Below are 18228 nucleotides of genomic sequence, written 5' to 3'. Positions count from 1 at the left end.
AATTTCCAGGGAACGGCTGGTAGAGTCATACTGCTGACCTTTTGGTGAGCAGCTGTATCTCCTAACTACTGCATCACCTATATATATCTCCTGAAGACATTTTTGAAAATTAAAATATGTTAATAAACTTGGAAATGTTTATGTGAAATGGAAAATTTGTAGGAAATATAGCTTACCAAGACTACATAAGACAAAATAGAAAACCAGAATAATTATTGAAATTAATTTCATAATTTAAAACTTTCCCACAAATGGGAAAGTCCCGATAACTTTACTGACATTCTACCAAATAGTTACAGTAAAAATAAGACCTTTCTCTACACAAACGTGTTCAGAGAGTAATAAAAGAATGACTTCCCTCCATTTGTTTTATGAAGCCAGCAAACCTTGACACCAAAAACTGTGAAGAGGGAAGATATTATGAAAATGGAAAATTACAAGCCAGTCTTCAGTCATGAAATATGAGAAAATAAAATCTAGCAATATATTGTAACTTTTAGACAATGTAATTACAACCGAGTTGGCTTTATTTTAGGAATGCAAGTTTCATTTAGCAGTTGAAAATCATTCATGTAATTCATCATATAAAAAGAATAGAGGCAGAAAAAATATTCAATAAAAATTGACCATTCATGATCTAAAATCTTAGCAAACTAGAAATAAAAGGGAATTTCCTAAATCTCATAACGACTATTTCTGAGAAGAGCTAGAAAACATATTAATGATGGAATATTGAAAGCTTTCACATTGAGATTAGGAAGTTTAGTAAGAAAAAAAAATCCACTCGAGTTGCCTAGGAAAGAATTTTAAATGTCATTCACAGATGATAAGGTTATGTACAAAGAAAATCCACTGGAAATATTGATTGGGTGTCTTTTTCTAACTCTGGCAACCCTACTTATAATACTTATTTAATTATACTTAACTACATTTTTAAAAATCACGTTATGTAAAATGTATTAATTTAGGAATACTATATTTCTGTGTTGGGAAACCCTGGTGGTGTAGTGGTTGGCAGTTTGAACCACCAGGCACTCCTTGGAAATGCCATGGGGCAGTTCTACTCTGTCTTATGGGGTTGCTGTGAGTTGGAATCGACTCGATGGCAACGAGTTTGGTTTTTTGGGTTTATATTTTTGTGTATTTTACGAAAAAAAAAAAAAAATCAAATTCTCTGTATGTGTCTTATACATACATCCTTAACTAGTTTTCCAGAGCAAACATCTTCACTTTCAAGTTAAGTAATTTTAAAATAACGATCCTGTTGGCTTGGAGCTTCACCTAAAGGCACAAAATCAGGAGGTCTTTTTTTCCCATTTATCACAAAGACCTATATTTGCGACCTCAACAATACCTGTTGTTTTCGAAAAGTAATCTTAAATGTTTATTTATAGCGTCAAACTTTCAAGATCCTAAAATTACAAAATAGTTAAAGTCAATTGCATTGCTATCGAGTTGATTTCAACTCTTAGTGACCCTATAGGACAGAGTAGAACTGCCCCACGGGGTTTCCAAGGCTGTAAATCTTTATGGAAGCAGACTGCCACATCTTTCTCTCACAGAGTGGCCAGTGGGTTTGAACCACCAGCCTTTTGGTTAACAGCCGAGAGCTTAACCACTGTGCCACCAGGGTTCCTTTAATAGTTAATACCAAAAAAACCAAACCCAGTGCCGTCGAGTCGATTCCGACTCATAGCGACCCTATAGGACAGAGTAGAACTGCCCCATGGAGTTGCCAAGGAACGCCTGGTGGATTTGAACTGCCAACCCTTTGGTTAGCAGCCATAGCACTTAACCACTATGCCACCAGAGTTTCCTTAATAGTTAATAAATCTCCTTAAGTATCTTCTACTGCTTTTTGCCAGATCTGCCAAGTGTGCTCTGTAAATGTCTAAAACTATGAATAGTGGGTGTATGTCTTTCCCAAACTCTCAAAATAATTTAAAGAGGGTGCAGAAATAACATATCTCAAAGACTTCCTCTTTCTTAAGGGATAATTTTAAGAGGAGGGAAAAACCTGCCTTATAGTGTATATTTGTTACTTTTAGAAGATTCCTATTTATGTCCCTTAAGATCTTATATTTTTCACTAAGCATTTTTTCATTGCTTTTGGACTTTTCCTCATTTTACACAGATATATTTGTGTGAAATTAATTTACTTATTTATTTCTTCAGATACCAATTTATAGAAGAAGCTTTTCAGAACCAGAAAGTGATCATAGATACACTAATCACCAAGCTAATGGAAAAAACAAAATACATAAAATTCACAGGAAATCAGATCCAAAACAGGTACATTTATATTTATGGTATTGTAATAAATCATTTTCTGTAATGTGTTGAGTACATTCACTCTCAGAACAGGGCATTCTCCTTTACTCACAGTGAAGCAGGCTAAGCGAGCTTTCAGATGGCTCTACGTAACACATGAGTGATAAGGCTTTGCCAGAAACTCTGTTTTTGGAATCTTTGGGCTAGAAAACATCCTTTTCAGCCATAAAATCTCAAAACTAATAGGATAATAAACTGTATTCAGTAACAGTTTATTTATATGGTAGGTATTGGTAATCTGTAATTATCTGATGTTTTCCAATTTCAAAGAAAGCCAGGATTTAAAAACAAAATCAGCTGTTTTAGGCAGTAATATGAAATACTTTAACATTCAATTATATACTTAATAGCTATTTTAAGGATTGCTCAGATTTGACGTGCTGCTTATCTCTGGGCTGTGAGCTTTTTTTTTTTTTTAATTACAGCGAGGTAGAAATTTTAGGATACCATGAGACAGAGGCCATTAAATGGTTTCGCACACCTTTTATTCCTTGTCAGATAAAATATTTAGAGGCGTTTCCAGATATCACCTGCAATGCGTTTTGTCCTCCAAGGAAGGAAATATCAACTATCTAGAGCTTCTTGTCTCAGAATTCAGTGACTGGGGAGCGAATCACTACCCTCTATGAGGGAAAGCTGCTGTCAAGCTCCACAGTGACATTTAATGACAACTTTTACACATCTGTGAAATCCCATGGTCCCTTTCTTTTGTTGTTTTGCATGCAAAGGGAACATGCCACTGCCTAAATAGGTCACAAAATGCTCACTACAAAGAGCATGAACAAAGAGGCCTCAAGTAGGAAATTTGAATACTGTTCATTGGGACAATTATGTCCGCCTTTTGTGGTCTTCCTTAGGTCCGATAATTGTAATCTGTTTTTCTTATCATTTTGTAGCATGGCCAGGTTCTAAATTTGGAGAATTTTTTCCAAAGAATTCTCTTTTATTACTTGATTTCCTTAAAGGAGAATCTTCCGTCAAATCTGTTGCCTGGAAACAGCTTTTAAGCCTTGATCCAAAAAACTATACCATGAAGTCACCTTCGAACTAAACAATTTAGTTCATTTAATAAAGATTGTTCATCTTAAGCATTGTGCTCTTTTAAAGAAATATCTATATGAGATCAAATTGACAGCAGTAACTCTTAAAGCAGAGATGAGAACTTTAAGGAGCAGAGTCTCAGTGAACGGTGGTGAAACAGTGTGGTTAGAGATAGTGAGAACCGTGACACAACGTGAAGCATGTAACCATCGTCCTTGAACTAACTGCACATATAGAAATTGTGAAGGGATAAGTATGTTTTGTTCTCCATGTTTTCACCAAAAATAAGAGATTCTTATACATAACCTCTTCTCGATGCCCTGTTGTTATATCTGTTTTTACACGTTGCAGTAAAAACAGTTTTATTGTATGTCTTTTAATTTTTCTTATTCTTCCTATCAGCCCTTGTTTCTTTTCACCTTCCTCTTTCACCTCTCTTTCATTCGCATTTTACAAAATAACCTTTCTCTTTCGTATAACAACTATAGTTTGCCAAATATTGTTTCCTTAATCAGGATATAATATTTTGCCAAATAATTGATAGGTTTAAAAAGTTTTGTATCTGAGTAGCTGAAAATTCGTAATGAATATTTATTAAATGAATTAGGAGAGATAACTATAGGCATTTCTACCCTCTAGTGACAAAAGGTAGTAATTGTAAAATAATTAATTTTAAGTAAAACTTCCACCCTTAATGAAATTTACCTTTCCACTTTTTTTTTTTTTAACCTTTTCACTAGCGTTTGTGGTATAAATACGCATCTAGGTTCACATTTTTTGCGTACGGGTGTCCATTTGTTCCAACACCGTTTGTTGACATGACTATCCTTTATTTAATTGTCTTGGTACCTTTGTTGAAAATCATTTGCCCACGGAAGTGTGAGGTTGTGCCCTCAACATTTTATAGTCTTAATTCTGGGCCTTGCTGTTCTGTTCCGTTGTGTTTTTGTTAGTACTCCACTCTATTTATTACCTTAGCTTTTTTTTTTTTAAACAGCAGTAGTTTATTATCTCATAGTCTTGGAGAATAGTAGTCCAAATTCATGCTCCCTCTGAAACCTCTAGGGAGAGGATCCCTCCTTTGTCTTTTCTAGATGTTCCTTGGCTTGTGGGAATATCACTCCAGTCTCTGTCTGTCCTCTCTCTGTGTCTGTTTCTTCTTCTCCCTTCCTGAGTTGTTCCTCCTCCATTAACGTGAACAATTGCTTCCTTTGCCATGAGACTGGGTCCTGGCTACCATTACTGAATACCTTGACTGAAAATTCTCTAGAAGAATTCAGATCAGCAGGGGAAAATGCAGAACAGAATTTGAAATTTACAAGGACTCCAGACTTTTGGGAGCCGTGGAGGCTGGATGAGCCCCTGAAACTATAGTCCTGAGATAATCTTTAAACCTTAAGCAAAAAATACCCCTCTTGTCCTCTTAAGGCCAAACAGTAGTTTAGCTTAACTAGTAAAGAACGTCTGCTTTTTAAAAACTATCCTTATAGGATCAATTGATGACAGCAACCCAGGAAAGATTAGATCGGAACCTTAGGGGGAGGTAAGTTTATATCAATGGAAGAGGAACAACTCAGATGACCATAGTTTTTTTATTAAGTCTTGAAATCTGATAGTGTTGAGGTCTCCAGATTTGTTCGTTTACTTTTTTAAATGATTTGTGTTGCTTTTACAAAATAATATATTATCATCCTGTGGAAGGATTTTGGTTTTTTAATTGTATTAATTGCTCATATCTTTACAGCCTATTTGTAAAAAAAAAAAAATTTGTAGAAGGTTTAAATTTACTGGACTGATTTATTTTGCTATCCATCCATTTTTATGTATTGTAAACATGACACTATTTTCCCCTTGTTCATCCTATCCTTCCATCCCCAGGATTTAAATGAGTTTTTTGAGGTCTGTTGCTTCCCAAGTCTGTCTAGTTTCCTTGATCCTGGAGCCAGTGTTGAAGTCAAACGATTATTTTTGAAGAATTCCCAGCAGAAAACAAAGTCTGCCCTTTTGGTCTTAAGTTTTGGAGGATAACTATGGCAGAAGCAGATAGGAGAAATGAAGCTTTTATCTAATCTCATAATGATTGTTGGGTGCTTCATTATTCTTTTTTACTTCTTAGCTGGAGTGAATACAATAGAACTTTTTCACAACCATGGTTTCATCATCTTGTTTATAAATCCTGTTTTTTAGTCCACCCCCTCATCCTTTTAGGTATTGATTTTCCTCAGTGTCATCATAATCTTCCCACCCTGTATTTTCTTAAAATATATTCATTCTCTTTCAGTATTGTACATTGTGATTTGAAGTTTGAATTCAGTGACTATGTCTTTCAGAAGAATTCTGTTTTTCCCATCTCATCTTCAAGAAAGCAGTTTAAACTGAAAGACCTTCAGAAATAGCAGAGCTTTTCAAGGCTGAAAACATTTTGGTGTACTTTAGACATTAAAAAAATCAATTTAAAATATTGTAAAACAATTTCCTGCCATAAATTTTAGATGTTTTTCCCTCTTTCATTTAATTTTCAGAATAATTGAAGTAAATCAGAATCAAAAGCAGGTGGAACAGGATATTAAGGTTGCTATATTTACACTCATGGTGGAAATAAATAAAAAAGGAAAAGCTCTACTCCACCAGCTCGAGGTAAGTCACTGCCGGTGAGGCAGCACGTTGCAGCTGTCTCGTGCCTTTGTGGATTTGAAATCAGAGCCTTTTAACATTTTTAAATCTTGGTTTTTTTCTTTGTAACCTTGAAGCCTATACATTTTTGCACATAATTGTTTCTTTTTATGATTCGACAATATTTCTTCCTCCAGTCCAAGTTTTTATAATACACTAGGAATGTCCTGATCCACCCTGTTGACTTCGTAGCACAAAGCGTGGCGCCTTGCTTGGAGGAGCTCAGTGAACGGAGGCATGAAATCATGTCAGAGATTGATTGACGTTATACTACTTTGTCATCACCGAAAGGGTGTAATTGAGCAAAATTTTGTAGAAAGATACACTGACAAGTTCACTACACTTAGTTCTCAAATCTATACATTTAACCTTGTGAGAAATTAGGTAAAAGGATATGGATCCTGCCCTCAACATTTGATAGTCTTTTAACTCTGAAGTAGCACTTGAGAGGCCCACAGCTTCAGCAGATAGTCGTTCCTCACAGCAGGCAAGAAAAACATGACTCTCTGCTTCTTTATATGTGTTCAGGTCAAGATCTAAGGCTAACGTTTGGCTTAAATAATAGGAATTCACAACTTTCACATGGCATATGAACATAATAGTAATTACATGGTCTTTTAGCATTCTTTTAATATATTGATGCAAAAAGAATTCACAGTGAAAAAGCCACTTAGAATGAGAAGAGAGTAAAAGAATTCTAATGTTTAAAGATTTTTTTAAGGCTCCTAGAAATAATATAGTTCAACCTCCTCGTTATATTATAAGATCTCTGTCAGAAAGCTTTATCCATCCCAGGGAAGTGTGGTTGCTAAGTGTACCCATGGCTTACGACTGGGAAGGAAAGTGAGACTGAAATAATTCTGTACTCTTGTGGAAGCAGATGCTTGTTTAGTGAGGAAGTATTCTGGGCAGGAGGAATCAGACCCTAATTTACAGTAACTATTTTTTCAAGGTTCTGTGATTTTTTTTTCCCCCAATAAAAACATCTGAACAGAAGTTTTTAAGTTTTCAAAGCTCTGCTAAAAATCAGACATTTTGCTTTGCCTTCCGAGAGATGAGCAGTGCACATAGTACTCTGGCTCTTTTTCTAAACTTAACTGTACATGAGAGTCACTTGCAGGGTTTTCAGAAAGAGAAAAAAAAGAATATGCCCAGATCCTAGCATCTTTAGGAGTGAACTTGGTAATCATATGATTTGTAATCGACTTTTATGGTAAATAATTTTCACAGCACCTTTTAAATCTGCTCTAGACCTATCCTCCTGATTCACAAAACACTCCTTTCAGGCAGATGAATAGAACCGTTTTCATCTGCTAAGACTCACGAGAAATCAGCTTCAATAGTTATCTTAGAAGACCAAGAAACTAGGGCTTCTGAATCTCAATTTGCAACCACCCCAAAGGCAACAGAATTTCTATTCTTTATAGACCATTTCCAAAGAAACACTCTTTTCTTTTTCTCTCTCTCCTCCCCTCTTCCTTCATATGTATGAGGTTTAGTTTATTTTTTAAGCTGACTTGTTATATTAGGTTAGCAGCGCCTCTTCTTCATTTCCCTTCCCTGGCCTCATATTCTTTGTACTTAAATGGATAGTAACAGATTAGTTTAGTGATGTCCATAGTGAGCCAGAGCTTCCTCAAAGAGCACATTCAGCAATGCAGTAGGGTGCAAGAGAAATCCTAGATGTCTTAATTTTTTGTAGACTTTATTTTTTAGAACAGTTTTAGGTTTATAGAAAAATAGTACAGAGAGTTCCCATATGTCTTAGTCATCTAGTGCTGCTGTAACAGAAATACCACAAGTGGGTAGCTTTACCAAAGAGAAGTTTACTCTTTCACAGTCCAGTAGACTAGAAGTCCACATTCAGGGCGCTGGCTCCAGGGGAAGGCGTTCTCTCCTTGTCAGCTCTGAAGGAACGTCCTTGTCATCAGTCATCCCTTGGTCTGGGAACCTCAGGTCCAACGAATGCAGTCTGCTCCTGGTACTGCTTTCTTGGTGGTATGGGGTCGCCCTGTCTCTCTGCTCACTGTCTCTCTGCTCACTTCTCTCTTCTATATCTCAAAAGTGATTGGCTTAAGACACTACCTGATCTCATAGATCTCATCAATATAACTGCCACTAATCCATCTCGTTACATCATAGTGATAGGATTTAGAACACATAGGGGAATCACATCAGATGACAAAATGGTAGACAGTCATACAATGCTGGGAATCATGACGTAGCCAAGTTGACAGACATTTTTAGGGGACACAGTTCAATCCATAACACCATGTACAGCCCCCCCACCCCAGTTTCTCCTGTTACTAACATCTTGCATTAGTTACACTTGATGACCCAGTATTGATACATTATTAACTAAATTCCTTAGTTTAAGGTTCACTCTTCATGTTGTACAGTTCTGTGAGTTTTGACAAATGCATAATGTCATGTATCCACCATTACAGTATCATGCAGGATAGTTTCACCGCCCTGAAAATGCTGTGCTCCACCTGTTAACCCTTCTTCTCCCCCTGGAGCCCTGGCAACCACTGATCATTTCATTATCTCTATAGCTTTGTCTTTTCCAGAATGTCGACAGCTAGAATCGTCCAGTATGAGGCTTTTTCAGCACTCACTTTTTTACAAAGGTCAGGAATAGTCTAATAGGCGAGGCATCTTCTCTCTGAACGTACATTAGATATGACAAAGCCACTGACTGCTGCCAGTCCGTTACATAGACAGACTCACTGCAGTTCTTCCCTTAAGTCACTTTTGTGCATGTATGTTTTCCAGCCTTGGAGTTGACTAGGGCCAGGGTCTTGGCTTTTTATCAAAAATGTAAGTCCATGATGGGGTGTAGCGTTTTACTTTTAAACTTTTCTAAGTTGTCTGAGCTCATTGAAAGCCCTATTCTCTTCCTCCTTCCTTTGGCCAGTCAAGTGTGAAGTTTTTGGATAGGAGCCTTTAACCCAAGTCCAGTGCTCTCGGGAAGGTTCTCTGTTCTGCTCTTACATAGCTTTTCATTGACTCCCAAGGTAATTCTCAATAGACAGAAATAATATGATGCCTTTTTACGGCATACAAAGGGGAGTGTCCTGTACCACATGGTGCAACTTTTGGCACAAACTGCTTACAATGGGGACTAGAATGCCTAAAAGGTAAAATCACGTGATTGAGCAAGTCACGTGATCTGATAACTTTACTGGATTGTGGGTTGGTGCACCTGGTTTATATTTCCGAGTACTGAATTGGGCACATTTGCTCTGTCAGGGCTAGTCCATGCTTTTGGCTTTTTTGTACATTGGGAAGAGCATCAGCAGAGACCTTAGCCCCAGAATATGTCAGACCAGACCTTGGGACTGGGGTTGGGGGGTGTTTGCGACAGTGTTTGCTGCAGTCAACGAGATCCTTTGTACTAAGGGGGGAATATCCGCTAAGAGTTTCTGTCAGTTGCATCCTTAGAGGTGGTGGTTATTCTAATTTGGTAATCTGAAAATGACAATTAAAATGTATATGCGAAAACTAATTTTGAGAATTATCTTGTTTTCAGAGTCTTGCAAAGGACCATCGCATGAAACTTATGCAACAGCAACAGGAAGTGGCTGGACTTTCTAAGCAGTTGGAACATGTCATGCATTTTTCTAAGTGGGCCGTTTCCAGTGGCAGCAGTACAGCACTGCTTTATAGCAAGCGCCTGGTAAGACAGACTAAGCGTGGTACTTAACGTGCCGTAAAATGGCAGAAGGGAAGAATGGAGTCATTGGAATACTCAAAATTCAGAACTGTACCTTTCGTGGTTTTAGTCTGTTTCTGCTTAAGTGTCTTATTTGTTTCTAGTTTTAATGAATCAAAATATTTTGGTTTTAAAAATACTTTTAGCTCACAAGATTTAGAGGTAACTTTGATCTGTGATTTTCAATCCTGTTTTGTTCTTTTCCAAGTCATCACTCAGTCTTAGTAGCAATTGAACTTAATACAACAATAATGATAATAGTAGACATTACTGAGCACCTATAGTGTGTCACCCACATGTCTGTCAGTTTGTCGTACTAGGGGGGCTTGCGTGTTGCTGCGATGCTAGAAGCTATGGCACCGGTATTCAGATACCAGCAGGGTCACCCATGGAGAAGAGGTTTCAACTGAGCCTCCAAACTAGGACTAGGAAGAAGGACCCGGCAGTCTATATCTGAGAAGAATTAGCCGGGGAAAACCTTATGAATAGCAGCGGAACATTGTCTGGTACAGTGCCAGAAGATGAGAGCTCCAGGTTGGGAGGACAGTGGGCTCAAGCATAACAATGATCGTAAGGATTACACAGGACCAGGCAGGGTTTCGTCTTGTGGTACATAGCATCGCTATGAGTCAGAACCGACTCGGCGGCACCTAACAACTACCATAGTATGTCAGACACTAATTCTAAGCAATTTCCAGGTAATATTTCATTTAAAACTTTATGTTAGTGCTATGAAATCAGCACACTTATCCATCCCCATTGTACAGATGATGAAACTAAGGCACTGAGGGAAGTAACATGCCTAAGGTAACACAGTAAGGATAGCCAGGACTATGACCTTAAGTCCCTTGTCAGTTCTCCATTACTGACTGTGGACAACAGATAGTGCTGGCGATTCCAACCCCAGCTGTTACAGGGAAGTGACTGTGATTTGGTGGACTATTTTGCATAGGAGTCACTGGTTTAGTAGGTCTGGGGTGGGGCCCGAGAGTCTTCCTTTCTAACAAGTTCCCAGGTAATATTGATGCTGCTGGTCTGTGGACCAGGCTTTGAGTAGCAAGGCTCTGTCTAGAAGAGAGTTAGCTGTTGGAAACCAAGCCCTAAAAACATCCTTAAAACTTCTGCTTTACTTCTATTTTTTTTTTAAAGATTCAACAGAGATTTACACTCTGAAGTCCAGTCAGGATCTCCAGATGAGTTTTCTGTTACCTACTCTAGTTTTTGGAATCAAATGACAGAAATGTCCTATTATGGAGAACTGTGTTCCCCAGAAATATGTGTTGTAAATGCTAACCTCTGTGCCTGTGGTTATAATCCCATTTCGGAGGGGGTTGTCTTTGTTACATTAATAAGACGGGATTAGTGTAGGGTGTATCTTCAGTCATTCTCTTTTGAAATGTGAAAGAGATAAAAACCAAGCTGAGATGGGTGAGATAGCTGCCAAGACACGTGAAGACCTTCAAGGAACTGGAAGCAGAAGCTGAAGAGGCGAGGACTTTCCTCCAGAGCCGACAGAGAGAAAGCCTTCCCCTAGAGCTGGCCCTCTGAATTTGGACTTCTGGCCTCCTGAACTGTGAGAAAGTAAAGTTCTGTTTGTTAAATCCACCCACTTGTGATATTTCTGTTATAGCGGCCCTAGATGACTAAGACATTTCCTATGACCATTTTTTAAATAAGAAAATGTAGTTCTGAATACTCTTTTATAAACTAGGTTCAAATACTGAGTGACTTACAATATTGATTTGTAACTGTTTCTAGAACTGTTCCTAATCCTGAATTACATTCAACTTTTAGGATTTTTTTTCCCCCCTTTCTTTCATAATTTTCTGTAATGTAGTCTCTCAGTCTTTTTAGTATGTTCATTGGGCTTAATGAAAAACACCTACATAGCACATACCTTCCCTGTTACCTACATTTTTCTGAAAGTCAAACAGAAAAGGGGTGGATGGAGAAAGAAAATTTTTTTCAACTAGACTTACAATGAATGTTTTTGGTTGTGTGTGTATAAGACTGCATATTATTTGCACAGTCAGATGAGGATTCAGTGACCTCCTATCAGTTTAAAACTGGTTCTGTAATTGTGTATTTCTTCTTTGTATCTCATTAGACTTTTTGCTCGTAGTGGTAGGCACTTTGTTTCCCAATCATTTGGCATACAGGAGATCAACAAAAGATGGCTGGAAAAAATGAGAAACCAGATGTCATCTATTATCAGAAGCTAATAGCAAAGTGTAGACAAAACCCCATGTTGTTTTACAGAATTGTAAACTCAGAAGTGTATTCTTTTTAAAGCTTAATTTAACTTACATAGAAAGGAGACAGCATATAGTATTACCATTACAAAAGCTGTTTTGACACCTTTTTTTTTTTGTCTTTTCTTTTTGAATAGTGTCTAAGTTTTCAATGTGAACCCCGGGTTTAACTTCAGGTACATCTGAAGGGATTAACATTTTCATGAATCATTATCTTTTACACTAGCCAGGCTTTATGACTTCTCATAATTGTCTAAAACATGCGTCAGGAGTTTTGGCAAGCGTACTAGTTTACATTTTAGGTGGGTAATAAAACGTTTTGATAGCAAAACAACCCATATATCTTTATATTGAATAGCAGTAAAATATGGCACGAAAATGTGTTACATAAGATACGGAGCAGAGTTTGGCCAAGTTTGACGTTACTTTTAGACTTTGCCATGACTTAATTAACATAGAGATCTTAGCTGTCTAAGTTATAAACTCTGACTTCTAGCTTCTCATCAGCAAAAGAGAAGGGATTTACAGTATAGTACGAAGCACTTACTGATGAAGATCAAAGACCACAGCCTTCAGTATGGATACACCGCAACATAAAACAAAAATCCTTACAACTGGACCAATAAGCAGCATCATGATAAATGGAGAAAAGATTGAAGTTGTCAAGGATTTCATTTTACTTGGACCCACAATCAACACCCATGGAAGCAGCAGTCGAGACAATTGAAAGACATTGCATTGGGAAAATCTGCTGCAAAGGCCTCTTTAAAGTGTTGAAAAGCAAAGATCTCACTTCGAGGACTGAGGTGTGCCTGACCCAAGCCATGGTATTTTCAGTCTCCTCATATGCATGTGAAAGCTGAACAGTGAATAAGGAAGGCCAAAGAAGAATTGACACCTTTGAATTGTGGTGTTGGCAAAGAATATTGAATATACCGTGGACTGCCAAAAGAACGAGCGAATCTGTCTTGGAAGAAGTACAACCAGAATGCTCCTTAGAGGCAAGGATGGCGAGACTGCGTCTCACAGACTTTGGACATTTTGTCAGGAGGGGTCAGTCCTTGGAGAAAGACATCATGTTTGGTAAAGTAAACAGTCAGCAAAAAAGAGGAAGACCCTCAATGAGATGTATTGACGTGGTGGCTGCAACAGTGGGCATAAACATAGCAATGATTGTGAGGATGATGCAGGACCAGGCAGTGTTTTGTTCTGTTGTACATAAGGTCACTATGAGTCAGACCCAAGTTTATGGTACCTAACACAACAGCAGTAACACTTATTTATTTATGTATGTATTTACTTATATGATTACAGACTCATATATTCCTGTTTAATTCAGTGGGCTGTAATTCATTATTATCATTATTTTAATATTCAAATTAATATTTAGGAGCCCATTTAGGCTGGATTGTGGTCCTTTTGGTGTGTCCTCTTCATTCTCTTGAGCATATCTGTACTTTCTAATATCCAGGCATATCTTGGACTTTCCCTCACCCAGCCCTGGAATTGGTCGTTTTTTTAGGGAGCTCTAGCTCTTTTCATTGGAGAATGGTATTTAGAAATCAATATTTGGAAGTACAGTGTGCTCACTGCTGAGGTATAGCATATAAATATTTGTCTCATAAAACCAAACCATTGCTGTGGAGTCAATTCTGATTCATAGCAACCCTATAAGACAGAGTAGAACTGCCTCATAGGGTTTCCAAGGAGCACCTGGTGGATTTGAACTGCTGACTGTTTGGTTAGCAGCCATAGTTCTTAACCACTACACCACTACGGTTTCCATTTGCTTCATAGCTTCTTCTAATTAGAGCTGATTTCCTTTAAAGGATGTACTCACATTTCTGATTTAGTGTTTTATTTCTTGGCAAGAAAGCTTATAATATTTAATTTCCATACTATAAATTATAAGGTATTCAAACTACTGAGTCACTGTGCCTGAGAGGCTAGGGGAATATATTTTTCTTTTCAATAAAAAATGATCAAACATTTTCCCTTTCCATCATCCTTTCCTGGCACAGAGGTGTCAGCATGGTGACTGAGGATATAAGGTAGTGAAGAGGGCTGGGGGCCACAAAGAAGCACGAAATGGGTAGCCAGGGGGGTGCAATAGTGAGTGGGGACTACAAAGATGGCATCAGAGACAGCCACTGTGATTTGGGTTTGGGTTACATTAAGCAGATAAGTAAAAATATTGAGGCTAATGGTATCCAGGTTTCTCACTACAAAAGAAAATGTTTAGAAAGAAAGGGAGAAAGAGGGAAGCTAGCAAGTCCTGAGGTATGTAGAATTGGAATGGAGGATTGTCTTAGTCATCTAGTGCTACCATAACAGAAATACCACAAATGAGTGGCTTTAACAAAGAGAAATTTATTTTCTCACAGTCTAGTAGGTTACAAGTCCAAACTCAGGGTGTTGGCTCCAGGGGAAGGCTTTCTCTCTCTATTGGCTCTGGAGGAAGGTCCTTGTCTTCAATCTTCCCATGGTCAAGGAGCTTCTCAGGCACAGGGACACCAGGTCCAGAGGACGTGCTTTGCTCTTGGGGCTGCTTTCTTGGTGGTATGAGGTCCTCAACTCTCTGCTTGCTTCCCTTTCCTTTATCTCTTGAGAGATAAAAGGTGGTGCAGGCCACACCCCAGGGGAACTCCCTTTACCTTGTATCAGGGAGGTGACCTCAGTAAGGGTGGTATTACAATCCCACCCCAATGCTTTTAACATAAAATTACAATCACAAAATGGAGGACAGCCACACAATACTGGGAATCAAGGCCTAACCAAGTTGATACATATATTTTGGGGGGAGCATAATTCAATCCATGACAGGGATATAAGTGTGAACGCAGGGTTTTATTTTATACATATACAAATAGATCGAAAAATGGCATATGTGTGTACATAAGTTTATATGCTACACTTCAGCACAGAGCTCACTGTGCTTTCAGATACCATCCTCCACTGAAAAGAGCCAGAGCTCCTTAGAGAAATTACCAATTCCAGGGCTGGATGAAGGAAAGAACAGGATACGCCTGGATATCTTATTACACCAGAAAGTACAAACATGCTCATAGATGATGGAGATGTGCCAAAAGAACCAGGATCTGGCCTAAAGGGGCTCCCACTGGAAAAACCAGGAACAAATTTGAGTATTGATTAAATAATGATGATAATGGATTACAACCTATTGAGTTAAATAGAAATATGTGAATCATAAATAAGTAAATAAATGGGGGAGAAGTTTATGGCAGAATGTAAATTCATAAGTGTAGAAAGAGTGATGGACATAGAGAATTTCATTAGATCACTGTTTTCAAGGTAATTCAGGAGGAGTGGTCCATGAAGAATGGAATATTCATCAAACCTTGGGATACCTCTGCATAAAATATTAGTCTGTTACAAAGGGAAAAAATGAAGAATTTAAGGGGGAAAAATCAGGCAGCAAAATGACCATGTGATAAAGATCATGTCACCAGTGGGGGACCAGATGACCCCCTGTGTTTGTGATGTGCTGCGCTGAGAGAGCACATTGTCCTTTCTGTGATGTCCTGATGAGCCTGCCTTACCATAATCTGATCTTGAGGACCTGTCATCCAGATGCAGGCTGAAGGTCATCATCTTGTATAAGGCCTGAGCTTTTTAAAACCACCAAGGACACGAACGACAGGGAAAGACTGACGAACTGAGGTGACTGAAGAAAGGAGGAAAAACTTAGGGAAAGGAACATTTATTGAGTGGTTGCTGTTTACTAAATACTGCCACATATTCTACATAGTCCCTAAATAAATTATGTTTTACTCAGAATTAATTTATTAGAGTTCTTTGATAGGACTTAGCTATTAAAAAGTTTTTTGCTATTAAAAGTTTATTTACTCATCAGTTATTTGTTGAACACCTGCTATATGCTAGCCGCAGCCTAAATGCTGAGGTAATAGTAAACAAAACCTCTGTCCTAAAGAAGCTGCATTTTTGTCAACACCACAATTGTTAAATATATAGATTGTTGCCTGCCACTAAATGCTCTGGAGAAAAATAATCACGGAAGCATGTGGGAACATCAGGGTGGATGCTGTACTTTTACATAGGGGCCGTCTATCTAAAGAGAGTGATTAGTGAGGAAGCAAAACACCCAGGTATCTGGGGAGAACATTCCTGGCAAAGCACACCACAACTGCAGAGACCAAAGTGGAGTGTCTGTGAGGTACACAGGAAGGGCACCAAAGGAACTGGCACAGAGTGAGTGGACAGAGAGGTAATGGAAGGCCAGACAGCACAAGCTTTGTAGTTTATTATGAGCAACATGGGAAACCATCGGAGGGATTTGAGGGGAAGAGTGACATAATCTGTCTTCTATTTTAATACAGTCATTTTCTTCCGGCTGCTATGTTGAGAGTAGGCTGTTGGTAGCTGAGGGCCAGAGAGAAATAAGGGAGACCATTAGAACCTCACTACAATAATCCATTGCCTGGTGGCTTTTCCAAGGTGATAGCAATGGGGTTGATGAGAATTGGTAGAATTAGCCATATATTTTAAGGTAGAACCAACAGGATTTGCCGGCAAGTTGAATGTGGGGCATGAGAAAAAGAAAGTCAAAGGCTTTTACCTTAAGCAGTAAGAGGAATAGTATAGCCAATAATTGAAATGGGGAAGACAAGTAGACTTGGGAAGAAAAGATTATGAGTTCTCTTTAGGGCATGTTAACATTTGAGATGCCTGACCAAACGATAGCTTAGCTTAACCAGTAAAAAATAGTCTATATTAAGCATTGCGCTCTTTCGAGAACTATCTGTATGGGACCAAACTGATAAGAGCAACTCGAAAGATAGAAAACTCAGTGGGTAGTGAGTTTATGTTAATTGGGAAGGAACAACTTGGAAAAGGAGAGTGAGAATGGTTGCACAATTCAAAGAATGTAATCAATGTCACTGAATTGTACATGCAGAAATTGTTGAATTAGTGTACGTTTTGCCGTGTATATCCTAAACAACAACAAAATAAGAAAATTTTAATTTTTTTTTTTTTTGAGATGCCTGCTAGACATGTCAAAATATAAAATAACAAGAATCTGTAATGAGAGAAAATGATAGAGTTTTACAGAGGATTTGTTACAGCTGAAGCTGGGCAGCACTTGGTAAAATAACAAGTGCTCCAAAGTCCAAAAGGGGAGAGGAATTTTTATATGGGAGGGCTGGGGCTTACACATGAATCACAAATAACCTTTCATAATATCAGTTAATCTACAGACTTTATCTGGGGGCAAACTGCATAGGCAGTTTCCTGAGAACACCCTTACATGAACATCTTTTTTTGGGAACATTCTTGTCATTCTCTTTCCAGAGCATTCTTATCATTTGCCTGCATACATCAACTATAAGCATTCTTTCTGAGAACAGAACATTTTTATCACAATCTTAAGTAAGCATAACCACATACTTGGTCGCTCAGGGAAGGGGGTTTTGGTGCAGCTATTTTTTATTCCAAAAGCAGAAGCAGGGGTCTGGGGTCAAAGGGGTAGTTTGATTCAGACCTGTATCAGCCACTGTAGTCATGCCCAGTGCCTCCATTTTAAGGTGTTCTTACACATTTACCGCTTCTGATCATGAACCTCTGTAGAGATTCCTTGATCACAATTGTAAGAGTGCGTTTTTCTGCATGGGCTTACTCTATGGGTGCTTTTCTTCTGTACTTATATCATAGACAGATAACCCTGCTTCAGCATGGCCCATAGCTCAGACCCTGCTTCTGTAATCTTCTGGTTGGGACATGTGTAGAATAAGGCCATATTTAGAGAAACAACTTGGCGTTTCTAAAAGACTTACTCTAAAGCGAGAAAGTGGTCTTTTTTATAAACTTGGTTTTTTAAGATACATTATTTTATGCATTGCCTGGGAAAACAGCAGCTCGATTACAAATGTTGGAGAAACGATGCATATAGTTAGTATTTGATTACTCTAAAGAAAATTATTACAGCAATCAAGGTAATCAATTTATGTCTTTAATAAAGAATGTAACTAAGAGTTTGTACCATTAGGTAACCAGCTAAAAATACCAAGAAAAGGAGGCATAGGAGGTATTTAATGAAGCCATGTAGCTTTTTGATGAGTTTTTCTGGTATCTTGTTCTATTTCTCTTGTAGTATTGACCTAGACATGATAGCGATGGCACAGATTTTTCATTAAGTATGTAAGAAAGCTAAGGTCCCTAGAATTCAGCAACATGCAT

General features: G+C 38.1%; 1 protein-coding gene across 4 annotated transcripts in view; it reads left to right on the top strand.

Annotated features, from left to right (window-relative positions):
- TRIM24 (tripartite motif containing 24) overlaps window positions 1-18228 on the top strand; it is a 128314-nt gene that overhangs the window by 66255 nt on the left and 43831 nt on the right. For all 4 annotated transcript variants that reach the window (XM_049893909.1, XM_049893907.1, XM_049893910.1 and 1 more), the window contains exons 5-7: window positions 2176-2292; window positions 5895-6009; window positions 9578-9724. In XM_049893909.1, coding sequence (XP_049749866.1) covers window positions 2176-2292; window positions 5895-6009; window positions 9578-9724 — 379 coding nt within the window. The remainder of the gene's footprint in view (window positions 1-2175; window positions 2293-5894; window positions 6010-9577; window positions 9725-18228) is intronic.

This window comes from Elephas maximus, chromosome 8 (genome assembly GCF_024166365.1).
Source record: "Elephas maximus indicus isolate mEleMax1 chromosome 8, mEleMax1 primary haplotype, whole genome shotgun sequence".
Taxonomy (NCBI): domain Eukaryota; kingdom Metazoa; phylum Chordata; class Mammalia; order Proboscidea; family Elephantidae; genus Elephas; species Elephas maximus.
The sequence above is the reverse complement of the archived record's forward strand: the minus strand, read 5'-3'. Positions and strand labels throughout refer to the sequence as shown.